We start from the raw sequence: 14820 nt of genomic DNA, 5'->3' as shown, positions 1-14820 counted from the left end.
TATATATATGGGTTTTTCTATTTTGAACTTATTATTTTTTTAATTTTATTTTTTATTTTTTAAGTAATGTTGTACCCAACATGGGGCTCAAACTTTCAACCCCAAGATCAGGAGTTGCATGCTCTACTGACTGAGCCAGTTAGGTGCCCTTATTGAACTAATTTTAAACTTACAGTAAAGTTACAAAAATAATAGTTTTAATGGTAACATCTCCTCCTCAAGCTTCTAATGGTAACATCTTATAGGATTGATAGTTGTCAAAACCAGGAAGTAAACATTAGTAAATGCTGTAATGAAACTAAAGACTTCATTTACATTTCACTAGTTTCCTCATTAATGCCTCTTTTCTAGGATCTCACAATTTGTAAGTCTCTGGCCACCTTTCCCAGGTCTGTTTTGGATTCTGTTTATATTTTGTTCACTAATTTTAGTACCTGGATCTTTTCTGCAGTGATTATTGACATGGTGTTTGCCTGATGATTTTTTATTTCTTCTCCATTTATTATTTACTCGATTATTCTGTTGGGGTATACTTTATCTAGTTGCTCAAATTATTCCCGCTTTGGCCATTGGGAGCTTCTTTAGGTTAGTTCCTGTGTGGGTTTTTTTTTGATAAGCCTCATCTTTTTTTTTAAGTACTTCTTTACTCTCTGGCATCACAAAATGTTCCTGGCTTATCTTGTATTTTCCATGCCCCAGGCCAAGTATCTGCTATTTCTCTGAAGAGCCCTGGTTCCTTTGATTGGAAAATGATGTTTAGAAATAAAGACCTAAGTGTTAGGTATGCTCCCTGGGTGTCACTTCCAGACTCCCTCGACAGAAGTAGGAAAGTATATGTATACCAACTGACGCGTATACGTACAGGGCTAGACTGAGTTTGTACTGATAGCTTGGCTCCCAAATGCTTGCAGGGTTGTTCCAGGCCTCCACCTTTCCTTATTTGTCACTTCTTTCTCCAACTGTGAGACACCTGACTCTATCTGCATTGTATTCCCTTGTTCACTTCTCATATGCACATAAAGCAGTCTCAGAATTGCTAACCTCTATGAGAAACCTTCACGAGCTTCCAGTGTTTATGCACAGCTCTTGTCTTTGGCCTCGCAGTATCCCTTCAAGTTACTGTTAACTTAGATTCATTCTGTTCTTTCTCACCACCTTCAGTGTGCTTGTGTTTCTCATTTATAACAGGCTCATTTGTTAGCGTTTGTATGCTGTTTTTAGGTTCTCCCATCTCTTTCGGGGGAGGGGCAAAGTGTGTGTGTGTGTGTCTGTGTGTCTGTGTGTGTCTGTGTCTATGTGTCTGTGTCAGGGGGTTATGTGAAGCGTGTGTGAAACATTACTGTGGTTCCAGGAGTAAAGTGTATGAAAAGGTTAACGCAACCCCATCCCTGCAACCCCATTCTCCCTTTTTTCCCCTCACCTACCCTTTATAGGTAACCAGTCTCTTTAGTTTCTAGTTTATCTTTGCTGTGTTTCTTCTGCACAAATAAGCAGATATATGTGTATTTCCTTTTATCTCTTTTTTTCGTATGCGGAGGACAGCATACTATAGATACTCTTTTGCGTTTTGCTTCATGTCATAACTCCACAGCACTTTGAAGAGATCATCCTAATTGTTTTCTATTTTTTTAGCTTCATGATTATTATGTGGATGTATCTGGTTTATTCAGCCATTCTGTGGGCACTTAGATTATTTTTAGTATTTCGCAATCACAAAAAGACAGTGAATAACCGTGAGCATGTGTGTTTTGTATTGTTGCTGGTGTGTTTTCAAGGTAGAATTCCAGAAGTAGAATTGCTGGAGCAAAAGATAAGCAACTATATATGTAGTTTTGCTAGCCTTGCCAAATTTCCCTTCAGAAGGTTGTGTGATTTTGTATTCCCATCAGCAATGTAGCGTGTTTATTTCCGCGTGGCCTCACAAACAGAATGTGTTGTCCTGTGTTTTAACTTTGGCCAGTCTCATAAGTGAGAAATGATATCCCAGTGCTGTTTTAATTTGTGTTTCCTTGAATTATCTGTCCCTTTATATACTAGGAATATTGGCTTTTTGTGGTACATATTGTGAACATTTTCTCCTAGTTTGTCAGTTGTCTTTTGATTTTATGACTTTTTTGTCATAAAACTCTTTAATGTTTAGTAGCTCTTTTAATGACATGATTTATTCAGAATAGCCTTCATTATCCTTTAGAATGTGAAAGTGAATTTAAATACACTCACTACTTAAAATAATAAACTCACTACTTTTAGACAAGCGTACCTTATGAATTTTGTCTTTGTTTTTCTAGAGTATTAATGCAAGTTCCAAATAGCATATTATCCACCAATAAATACCTCAGTATTTAGGGGCACCTGAGTGACTCAGTTAGTTAAGCGTCCAACTTCAGCTCAGGTCATGATCTCGCAGTTTGTGAGTCCGAGCCCTGTGTTGGGCTCTGTGCTGACAGCTCGGAGCCTGGAGCCTGCTTCGGATTCTGTGTCTCCCTCTCTGCCTCTCTACTGCTTGTGCTCTCGCTCTTTCTCTCTCTGCCTCTCTCTCAAAAGTAAATATAAAAAAAAACCCTCAGTATTTGTGTCTAACAAGGATTCTTTAGAATGAAACCATTATATACCATTATTATTCCTAAATAAGATGGATAATAATTCCTTAATGATCTAATACCCAGTCCACATTCACAGTTCCACGGTTGTTTAAAATACACTTCTTTCAGTTGTTTCTTTGAATTGGATCCAAACAGGTCATATATTTATTGCATTTGGAAGCCCGTTATTTCTTGATTTCATGCTAGAAATGAACACTTGTATTGATACTGGTCATTTGGAAGTGAAGTGATGTAATTCCATGGTGTGATGTCCATTATATGTGGATTGTTTGACTTCTTGTAGTGATGAGCATACTTTGCTAGTAGGGCAAGTAGGGGAGGGCCAAATAAGTGACTTCAGGTTTTAAGAAGTGAGACTTGTCTTGTTTCACTATACTTCACAGCTTTAATTCTGGACAAGGGGAGAAAAAGTAGGAACACTGGTCCTTAATAGTAAATTCATTTATTAGAATATATAGAAAAGCAATGCATGCTTGCCATTTATGCTACTCATGCTGAGCCTAATAAAAATTAATGATAAATCTGTATTGTATCTTTTAATGTTTTTATTTTGAAATAATTTCAGATGTGTAAAAAAGTTGTAAGAACAGGGGTGCCTGGGTGGCTCAATTGGTTAAGTGTCCAACTTAGGCTCAGGTCATGATATTGTGTTGTGGTTCATGAGTTCAAGCCCCACATCGGGCTCTGTGCTGACAGCTCAGAGCCTAGAGCCTGCCTGGGTTTCTGTGTCTCCCTCTCTCTCTCTCTCTGCCTCTTGCTTGCTCACGCTGTGTGTGTCTTGCTCTCTCAAAAATAAACAGACGTTAAAAAATTAAAAAAAAAAAAAAAAAAAAGCTGTAAGAACAGTACCAAATTTTTTTTTTTTGAACCATTTGAGAGTAAGTTGCCATGATGCCCTCTGGTTTTTGAGAACTTGATTGTGTATTTCTTACAAGCAAGGACATTATCCTTCTGTTGTTTAGTGCTGCTTGACAAATTAACATAAAACTTAGCAGTCTAAGACTACAAATGTTCATTATTTTCTATGGTTTTTGAGGGTTGGGAATCTGAGAGCAGCTTGACTGCGTGGTCTGGCTCAGGAGAATTCACGTGGCTGAGATCAGGCTCTTAGATGAGCCTGCCGTCTCTGAGGACTTAGAGACTGGAGGATTTATTTCCAAGATGGCTCACTCATGCCGCTTTGACAGGATGCCCTTAGATCCTCACCATGTGGGCCTCTCCATAGACCACTTATTTGTCCTCACCCTGGAAGCAGAGTTCTGGTGCAAGTGATCCAAGATCGCAATAGAGTTTGAGTATCTTCTATGACCTATCTTTGAAGTTGGTCGCTTCAATTTTGTTTTATTTGTTAGAAATGAGTCACTAAGTTCAGCCCACACTCAGGTGGAGGGAAATTAGGCTCCACCTCTACAAAGGAAGAGTATCAAAGAGTTAGTGGGTATTTTTTAAACTTTCACATTCTTACAGAACCAGCATATAGCCATCAAAGATGGGAAATTAGCACTAATTAACTACTCTCTGATGGTCCTCAGATCATATTCAGGTTTCTCCAGTTGATCCAATGTCATTATAACAGAGGATCCAGTTGAGAAGTGTGTGCTACATTTAGTTGTCCTGTCTCAAGTCTTCTTTAATCTGGAATAGTTTTTCTGTCTTTCCTAGACTTTGATGACCTTGAAGCTTTTTTTTTCTTAAAGTTTATTTATTTATTTTGAGAAAGAGAGTGTGAGCAGGCAAGTAGTAGAGAGGAAGAGAGAGAATCCCAAGCAGGTTCCGCTCTGTCAGGACAGAGCTTGACACGGGGCTCAAACTCACGAACTGTAAGATCATGATCTGAGCCAAAATCAAGAGTCAGACACTTAATTAACTGAGCCACGCAGGCACCCCAGCCTTGAAGCTTTTGGAAATTAGAGGCCACTTGTTTTATAGAATATCCCTCAGTTTGAGTTTGTCTGGTTGAATACTTGGGATTCAATTCAGTTCTGCATCTTTGACAGAAATATCATTAAAATGCTGTGTTCTTCATATTGCATCCTGTCAGGTGGTTCTTGATTTTAATTTGTCCCATTACTGATCATGTCCACTTTGATCGTTTTGCTAAGGTGGTATCGGCTGGCTTTAGCCACTGTAACGTTAACTTATTTCCCCTATGTAATTAATAAGTGTTTTATGAGGAGGTAAGTCCTTTAGTGTTTTATTCTGTCCTGAACACTTGCCTTGCTCATCCCCCACCTAGTGATTTCAGGGGCTGAATTTCTCAGGAAGGAGTAAAGGATGAAGAATTTGTATTTGAGAAGGTAGAATTTCCCAAACACATAAGAAAGTTATGCTAAATAATATGCATTTAATTTAAATAGGTTACCATTGTATCTGGCTGGTACACAAGCCGAGGTGGCATAACCAAAAGAGTGCAGATCCAGGGCTTTTCAATCTCTGCCACTGTCAGCCAGGCCACACTGGCCTGTGGTGTGATCTTGAACAGCCACATGCTCTGCTTCCGCATCTGCATAGTAGGCATGGTGGTTGCAAGGGTCAGAGAGTCTGCCTACCTGCCTGTCTACCTACGAAAGTACTGTGTAAGTCGTAAAGGCCTTTGTAAAAGCTAGAACTAAGTTTTGTGCTTCCTCAAGTAGATTTCAGACAACTTCTAGTGTTAAACACTGTTTCAAATACTTTTTCCTCAATTAAGTCTTAATTGGATTTGTGATGTTTCTACATTGATAAAATCAACCTACACCACCTGGAAATGTTCTCCTATCTTTTGTCATTTTTTTCTTCACTTCCAAGTCATTATGTCCCCTCCTATTGGTTTAGATTGTCCCCTTTTCTTACATAACGGCCTCATAGAAAGATGAATACGATGAATCTTCATATACTTTTCTCCCAGATTTAACAATTACCAAGTTTTTGTTCTATTTTATCTGTTTATTTCTGCATCTCTCTTTTTTTCTGAATTTGTAAGAAGTAAATCTCACCCTTCATACTCTAAAAATATGGATATTTTGTTTTATAACCACAATGCTATTATCACACTTAACAAAATAGATCATTTCTTGCTATCATCTGAATTCAGTCCATAATCAGATTTCCTTGAAATATCTTTTTATCTCCTCACAAAATACTCATTATTTACAAAGGGAAAATAGTAACTTTATAGTGGAGAAACCTGTAAGGTACCACGTTAATCAAGTGATCAAAGTTTAATACAGTATCAGCATTTTGACATCATGTGCTTCCTGATATGATGCACTGAGAGGCACAGCATTATTTCGGTGATATTCCTTACAAAAAGCTTAACCTGGGCTTAAACAGGAGGAAACATCAGACAAACCTAATTGAGGGACATTCTACAAACAAAGTGACCAGCACTCTTTAAAATGTCATGGTCATGAAGGACTTGAACTGTCCCAGATTGGAAGAAACTAAGGACACATGACAACTAAATGAAATGTGGATGTTGGATTAATCCTGAAACAGAAAAAGGATATTATTTGGATAATCGGCTTAATTTGAAGACGATGTATAGATTAGTTAATAGCATTGTATCATTGTCAATTTTCTGGTTTTGATAATTGTGTTATGACTGTAGGTGGTGTTAACATTTGGGGAAGCTGAGTGAAGGGCATGTGGGGAATGTGTACTGTTTTTGGAAGTCTAACATTGTTTCAAAATAAAATACCAAGTCTTTTATTAATTTTTTTATTTTATTTTTAAAGTTTATTTATTTTGAGAGACAGAGAGCAGAGGAGGGACAAAGTTTATTTATTTTGAGAGACACAGAGCAGAGAGACAGATAGCACCAGGCAGGCTCCGTGCTATCAGTGCAGAGCCTGACATGGGGCTTGAACCCACGAACTGCGAGATCACGACCTGAGCTGATACCAAGAGTCAGACGCTTGACCAACTGAGCCACCCAGGTACCCCTAAAATATCAAGTCTTTTAAAGGATGATTTACACAGGGTCACCTGGGTGACTCAGTAGGGAGAGCATGTGACTTGGTTCCAGGGTCATGAGTTCAATCCCATGCTGGGCCTAAAACTTACTTTAAAAAAAAAAAAAAAGGGCGGAAGGGGGCGCCTGAATGGCTCGGTCATTTAAGTGTCTGACTTCTGCTCAGATCGTGATCTAACGGTTCATGGTTCGAGCCCCACTTTGGGCTCTGTGCTGACAGGTCAGAGCGTAGAGCCTGCTTCAGATTGTATGTCTCCCTCTCTCTCTCTGCCCCTCCCCTGCTCCTGCTCTGTCTCTCTCTGTCTCTCAAAAATTAATACATATTATTTTTAAAAAGGGGGGTGGTTTATACAAATCAGGATCCAAGCACATTACAGTTGGTTTGTTATATTTTAGGGAATAGACAGCATAATTAACTCTTAACCTGTTATCTCAAATATCACATTTAATAGAAACTAGGTTATCTGACCACTTAACTTCCGTTTTCTTCCTCTCTCCTTCGGCTGTATCTTAATGTTGAGATTTTGAACCTTCTGAACTTGAGAGCCCTGATCTGGTATTTCTGATTTTTTACTTTGTTTTACTGGAGTGTAGGAGACTCTGGTTTTTGTGGCAATCGTCTCTAAGTGCCTCCAGTAAGATGCAGGCCTTTGTTTCCATCTCCACACTGCAGCTCCCCAGTTAAAGATCTCTGATGACCGGCTGACTGTCGTTGGAGAGAAGGGCTACTCCATGGTCCGGGCTTCTCATGGGGTACGGAAGGGTGCCTGGTACTTTGAAATCACAGTGGATGAGATGCCACCTGACACTGCTGCCAGACTGGGTTGGTCCCAGCCCTTAGGTGAGTGGGAGCGATCATGAGGACATCACCGCAGGCAGAAAGGTATAGACCATGTGGTTGTGCTTCATGACTTTTTGGCTTATTGGATTATGGGCATAAAATTCACTTCCTAAAGGATAAGGTGGTTTGCATTTCCTAGAAATATTTTTATAACTCTTTACTTGTGAGAAATAGTTTGTCAGGAATTTTGCAAAACCGACCAAAAAATACAGTGAAAAGGAGTAGAAATTTTTCTTTTAGCAAACCAGAGTCAATTTGCAATCTTGTGACTTCCTGTACATCTCTTTATTGGGACAGGTAACCTCCAAGCTCCCTTAGGTTATGATAAATTTAGCTATTCGTGGAGGAGCAAAAAGGGAACCAAGTTCCACCAGTCAATTGGCAAACACTACTCTTCTGGCTATGGACAGGGAGACGTCCTGGGATTCTATATCAATCTTCCTGAAGATACAGAGACAGCCAAGTCACTGCCCGATACTTATAAAGATAAGGTGAGTTTGTATCCCTGAGAGATTCCTGGGTTTGAAGACCTGTGGCAACCAACATATTCCTGCACCTGTGGCCTGAGTGTTCTCTTGTAATGCTGACCTAGCATTCACACTTTCTTCCAAGATTTCATTTTGAAAGTTTTTAGACGTAACAAAGTTGAAAGAATTTTAAAGTCTGTGTCCAAATACCAATCACCTAGATTCTACCTTAACCTATTATCTGTTCATTCTTCCATCCATCCATCCATCTTGTTTTAATGCACTTCAGAAAATATTACAGCCATCAACATACCTCACCAGCGGGGGGGAGGGGGGAGGGGGCGCCTGGGTGGCTCAGTCAGTTAAACATCCAGTTCTTGATTTCAGCTCAGGTCATGATCTCACAGTTTGTGGGCTCTATGCTGAGTGTGGAGCCTGCTTGGGATTCTCTCTCTCTTCCCCTCCCCCACTCACACATGCTTGTGTGTGTGCGTGCACGCTCTCTCTCAAAATAAATGAACTTTAAAAATATGTATACATCACCTGCGCCCAAGTACTTCAAGATACATATCATTAGCTAGAGTTCAACCTTTATTTATTTATTTATTTATTTTGATACAAAATTTACATAAAATGAAATGTATAAGTTTTAAATGTATATTCACTGAGTTTTGAGTTTGGCCCAAACCCCTAAGGAGACACTAGAATCTTATCACCCCAAGAAGTGCCCTCATGCTCTTTCCCAATCAGTCCCAACTGCCATCCCTACAGAGCCAACCATTGTTGAAATTTTTTTCCCTATCATAATTCTATTCCATTAGTTCTGTTTGTTCTTAAACTTATTTTATAAATGGAACCATGCAGTACATAATCTTTTGGGTTTTGGGATTTTTTTGTGATTGTTGTTTTAAATGTTTATTTTGTGAGAGAGAGCATGTGAGAAGGGGCATTATCTATTTTCCCATTTTTTCTAGGTTTATTGATTATAGTTGACGTATAATTATCCATTTTCCTATTTTTAGAAAATTCTTAAATTCCATTATAATTAACATACAGTGTTACATTTGTTTTAAGTGTGTAATATAGTAATTAAAAAATTCCATACAGGGGAGCCTGGGTGGCTCAGTCAGTTAAGTGTCCGACTTCGGCTCAGGTCATGATCTCGTGGCTCATGGGTTTGAGCCCCACGTCGGGCTCTGCGCTGACCGTGTGGAGCCTACCTGGGATTCTCTCTTTCTCCTTCTCTCTCTGCCCCTCCCTAGTTTGCCCACACTTTTTCTGTCTCAAAATAAATAAATAAACTTAAAAAAAAAAAAAAAAAAGAAAAATTCAATATATTATTTAGTGCTCATCATGATAAGTATACTCTTAATCCCCTTCACATGTTCCTTTTTTTGTTTTTTTATTTTTTGTTTTCCCCCTTCACATATTTCACACATTGCTCGCCCACCCCCACCTCTGGTAACCACCAGTTCTCTAGAGTTAAGAGTCTTTTTTTGTGTTTGTCTCTTTTCTTCTTTGTTCATTTGTTTTGTGTCTTAGATTCCACATATGAGTGAAATCATATGGTATTTGTCTTTCTCTGATTACTTTCACTTAGCATTATACCCTCTAGATCCATCCATGTTGTTGCAAATGGCAGGATTTTATTTTTTATGACTAATATCCCATTGTATGTATATACCATATCTCCTTTATCCATTCATCTATAGATGGATACTTGGGTTACTTCCATAATTTGGCTATTGTAAATAATGCTTCACTAAATATAAGTGTTCATGTATCTTTTGAAAATATCCAGTAATGGGATTACTGGATTGTATGGTTCCATTTTCCTATTGATGGACACTTGGGCTGTTTCAAGTTTGGGGCTATTATGAATTAAGTTGCGATGTACATTGTTGTACAAATGTCTTTGTAAACGTTTTCATTTCTTTGGGTCAAAGGGTAGTTATAGATTTAGTTTTAGAAGAAATTGACAGACTTTTCCATTCCCACCTGTGATGTAAGGTCATTTTAGTTGCTTCACATCCTTGTCACCATTTGTTGTTTGCCAACTTAATTGTAGCCATTTTGATGGGTGCCTAGTATAGTGTCCCATTATGGTTTAAATTAGCGTTTCTTTGATGACTAATGCTGGTGAGCAGGTTGTCATGTGCTACTAGCCATTCATCTATTTTCTTTTGTAAAGTTTCTTTTCAAATATTTTGCCTTTTTAAAAAGAATCAGGTTGTTTATCTTTTTTTATAGAGTTGTGGAATTTTTTTTAATATATTCTGGATTACGGTCCTTGGTTAAAAATTGTTTTTGGGGGCTCCTGGGTGGCTCAGCCAGTTGAGCATCCAACGTCAGCTCAGGTCATGATCTCACGGTTCCTGAGTTTGAGCCCCGTATCCAGCTCGCTGCTGTCAGCACAGAGCCCACTTCAGATCGATCCTCTGTCCCCTTCTCCCTCTTCCCCTCCCCTGCTCACTCTCTCTCAAGAATGAATACACATTACAAAAAATGACTTTTTAAAAAAATTTTTTCTCCTAGTCTGTGACTTGTTTATTCATTTTCTTAATGGTGTCTTCTGATGAACTGACATTTTTAATTTTTATGAAATCTGTCAAATTTTTTTTATAGTTCTATTGCTTTCTGTAAGTTAACAATTCTTTGCCTACTCCCCACTCATGAAGATATTCCATGTTTTCCTTTGAAAACACGGTTTTAGCTTTTACATTTAGATCTTTGATCCACCTCGAATTACTTTTTGTATATGGTGTAAAGTAGAGATGAAGCTTAATTTTTTTTCCACATGGATGGGTGTGGTTTTTTAAAAATTTGTTTTAAATTTTCTTATTTAGTTTTGAGAGAGAGTGAGCAAACAGAGGAGGGACAGAGAGAGAGGGAGACACAGACTGAAGCAGGCTCCAGGCTCTGAGCTGTCCACACAGAGGCTGATGTGGGGCTCAAACCCACATCATGAGTTCATGAGAACCATGAGATCGTGACCTGAGCCGAAGTTGGACGCCCAACCGACTGAGCCACCCAGGCGCCTCACATGGGCATCAGTTTTTGAAAATTTTTTCTCTCAATTCTTTGGTGCCCTTTGTGAAAATCAGATGACTTTTTGGGGTCTTGCTTTGCCCTTTTTTTTTTTTTTTAATTTTTTAATGTTTGTTTATTTTTGAGAGAGACAGACAGAGATCAGAGTGTGAGTGGGGGAGGGGCAGAGAGAGAGGGAGGGCAGAATCTGAAGCAGGCTCCAGGCTCTGAGCTGTCAGCACAGAGCCTGATGTGGGGCTCAAACCCATGAACTGTGAGATCATCACTTGAGCCAAAGTCAGTTGCTTAACCAACTGAACCACCCAGGCGCCTGGAATCAGATGGTTTTATAAGTAGAATGCAGACGTTTAGCTTTTGGGCTCTCTAGTGCATTCATCTATTTGTTGATCTTTATGCCAGTACCACACTGTCTTAATTATTGTAGATTTAGTCAGTCTTTAAATTGGGTAGTATCAGTCCTTTTTGCTTCTTTGTGTTTTTTGTTTGATTTTAATTTTGAAGATATTAATATATGCCTAGACATTCTGGAAGGATACAAGGCCACTGGAGCAGAGATCCCTTTTGGCAAAGAGAAACTAAGTGTTGAGGGACATGGGGAGAGGTAGAGAAATTTCATGCTTGTATATCTCTTGAATTTTTTTTTTCGAGTTTTTTTTTTTTGTTTTTTTGTTTTTATTTTTGGGACAGAGAGAGACAGAGCATGAACAGGGGAGGGGCAGAGAGAGAGGGAGACACAGAATCGGAAACAGGCTCCAGGCTCCGAGCCATCAGCCCAGAGCCTGACGCGAGGCTCGAACTCACGGACCGCGAGATCGTAACCTGGCTGAAGTCGGACGCTTAACCGACTGCGCCACCCAGGCGCCCCTTGAATTTTTTTTTTTTTTTTACTATGCTTAATATATGTATGTGCTAGAGATTAAAATTTTTAAAAGTTAATGTCATATATTTCCCTGGGAGTGAATAGTTAGGCTCTTGAGAACCAGCAAGGAAGGGGTGACCCAGAGGCCCACCTATAGGAGAAACAGGTAGGGAACTAGGAGGGAAGGAATTGGCCCTAAAAAAATGTTTTTATAGAATAGGAGATTTTAGGCCCAGTAAGGTTGTCATTTCTTTCACTGAGATTACTGAGGGGGAAAAAAACTGAATTATTTTTAACTTAATGGGTATTTTTGTTGTGATGAAAGTATATATATGTGTGTATGTATTTCCTTGCAAATCTTAGAAAATGTCTTTTTTTGAAAATGTTTGGCAAGTATGTGCCATCTGGTATTTTTTAAGAAGCACATAGTTGTTTAAAATCTAGCAAAGCTAACCCTGCATAGATTTTTAATTTCTGTTGCAAAACACAAGGACTCAATGCTACTTGTCTGAAATTGCCTTTTTTTTTTTTTTTTTTAATTTCATGATGATGTAGCTGATGTTTCAATGTTCCCTTTTTTCCCTTTCCTTCTTTCTTGGTTTTCAAGGCTTTGATAAAGTTCAAGAGTTATTTGTATTTTGAGGAAAAAGACTTTGTGGATAAAGCAGAGAAGAGCCTAAAGCAGACCCCCCATAGTGAGGTGAGTCGGTGAGTCATGATCATAAAAATGTCAGAACTAGAAAACTTTGAAGATTGGGACCAGGCTCCTAATTATTAAAAGTGAGGAAAGTGAGGTCCAGAGAGGACTGAAGGGGTATGTGCTATGAGAGCTCGCCAGCCGCAGAGCAGGCTCCCTCTCCTGCCTGCTGTGATTGTGGGACCAGATCGCTCTTCCTGTGTCACCATCCCGCTTTCAGAGAGATGATCGGTGTTCTTCTAGGGACAGTCTCCAGTACAGAGGCTCCCTCTCCTGCCTGCTGTGATTGTGGGACCAGATCGCTCTTCCTGTGTCACCATCCTGCTTTCAGAGAGATGATCGGTGTTCTTCTAGGGACAGTCTCCAGTGCAGAGGGTAAAAGCAGCAGCCTAATAAGGAAATCCATATGCGATTGAGGAAGCAAGGCAGAGATATTTCTTCTGCTCAGGAAGTATTAAGTACAGAGGGAGGAACACTGAATAGAAGAGGAGGGGACCTTGCTCTGTGACCCAGAGGCAGCAGGAGCTGTAATGGCTTATTTAGTTCCTCTAGAACTTTCCCTACTTCCCCTTTCCAAGGTTGTTGGCCAAAGTCGTACCATAAATACAGTCTGGCCCAAAATAGGAGAAGGGGTGGAAGAAAATTTTGAGCTGGAAACACTGTTCCCTAAAAATGCTGTGATCGCTGTCTAGGACAGTAATAGAAGCTAATGTAGGAGAAAATAAAGTAGGCTTCCAGTTGTTTTTAGGGGAGAAAATAGTAAAGGGAAACAGGTAATGGACCTAGGATGATACAGCCAGAAAATCCAGCCCAGGAGAAGACAGCTCTTGCTGGGAAGAACAGGCAGAGAAAGTTACTTGAGAAAAGGGGGTCTTTTCTGAAGTCCATATGTAGTGATTAAGAGAGGATATTCAGAATAATTTCCAGACAGAAAGGACAAAGAAAATGAGGATTCAGAAACTTAGAGGATCTGAAGAGATTTTCAAAGTAGAAATGCAGAAGTGAGAATCTGATGCAAGGGAAGGGATCAAATAAATAAGCTTAAGTAGGTACGGTTCTGAGGAATTGGCAGAAGACCAGTTTGTTTTTTATACAGATAGTATAACAAATAATAGAAAGAATGCTTTGGTACAGGTAATGTAGGAATTCCGAAGCAAATAAACCTAAAGACCACCATTTACATGGTGCATATAAATATGCTCTGAAAAACCTGAAGACCAGCTAGATTGGTGCATGTAAATACGCCCTAAAAATGTAAGAAGACGTTACTACACCAGCTGTATGCTCTTCTGAGAAGACATCATTACCAGCGTGGTGGCAGTGCTTGTAAAGGGTTCTCCAAGGGAGTTCTTCAGTTTGCTTGTTCTGTTGTTAAATTCTGAAGTAAAACCGTTGTTTTTGTTTCAGATAATATTTTACAAAAATGGTGTCAATCAAGGTGTGGCCTACAAAGATATTTTTGAAGGGGTTTACTTTCCGGCCATCTCACTGTATAAGAGTTGCACGGTATGTATCGTCTGTTCATCCTGTGAACAGAACTTGAGGGAAACAGGTGAATGGTTGTGATGGATGATCATTGATGTGAATTCTAGAAAGAAATCTGAGTAGCCTAAGAGTGAGATGGGAATGCGTTCCTGTTGTTGCTGTTTGTTCCAAAAACAGTTGGGTGTCTTAGGAAGTATTTGCTTGGATAGTTAAAAGATTGTGCAACTAGTGTGCTCCATACTTTGATTTTGAATGTGCTGTACGGTAAATGTCATTGTTCAGTGTAAAGGATGTGAAGTATATGCATGCAGAAGTCAGCTTGGTGTTATATGTCATGATAACCCACCATCATTGGTTAGTAAGTGTTGCTTATGCCAATCTTTTTTTTAACACGATACAGTATGAAGGGGACTATCATCAGATCCTATTGTGGGGTTTTTTTTGTTGTCTTTTTTTAAGTGATTTGAAAAGGTAATATCTGGAAATTTACATATACTTTTAGTCTGTCAGTAACCACCACTGGAGTAAGATAAGGAAATCTTCAGGTAATAAACAGAAATCAACAAAAGTCTATTTTATTTACCTAATTTTTGATGGACATTAGGGTGTTGACCACTTTTAGCACTGGTAATCTATATCATTAGTTCCACTTATACCCTGAATATCATAGCTACATTTAAAAATAAAAAGTTCCCAGGTCACATTAAGCTTTTTTTCACTATTTTCCTCTGTTTTCTCCTGTCTGCTTGAATTGATCTATCCCAGGTTTCCATTAACTTTGGACCGTGCTTCAAGTATCCTCCAAAGGATCTCACTTACCGCCCTGTGAGTAACATTCACAGTGCATCCTCAGTATCTCTGCTCCTTC

The 14820-nt window shown here is 39.1% G+C and overlaps 1 protein-coding gene across 4 annotated transcripts in view; it reads left to right on the top strand.

Annotated features, from left to right (window-relative positions):
- The window catches only part of ASH2L (ASH2 like, histone lysine methyltransferase complex subunit), a 31866-nt gene that overhangs the window by 16259 nt on the left and 787 nt on the right, over window positions 1-14820 (top strand). For 3 of the 4 annotated variants that reach the window (XM_040457469.1, XM_040457394.1, XM_040457623.1), the window contains 5 exons: window positions 7229-7396; window positions 7694-7887; window positions 12378-12470; window positions 13875-13973; window positions 14718-14777. In XM_040457469.1, coding sequence (XP_040313403.1) covers window positions 7229-7396; window positions 7694-7887; window positions 12378-12470; window positions 13875-13973; window positions 14718-14777 — 614 coding nt within the window. Of the gene's footprint in view, window positions 1-7228; window positions 7397-7693; window positions 7888-12377; window positions 12471-13434; window positions 13488-13874; window positions 13974-14717; window positions 14778-14820 lie in introns of those variants that run through there. The other variant, XM_040457546.1, reaches the window with a different exon arrangement.

Source organism: Herpailurus yagouaroundi, unplaced genomic scaffold, assembly GCF_014898765.1.
Source record: "Herpailurus yagouaroundi ecotype Mexico unplaced genomic scaffold, PumYag 28, whole genome shotgun sequence".
Taxonomy (NCBI): Eukaryota; Metazoa; Chordata; class Mammalia; order Carnivora; family Felidae; genus Herpailurus; species Herpailurus yagouaroundi.
This window is presented reverse-complemented; position numbering and strand designations above follow the sequence as displayed.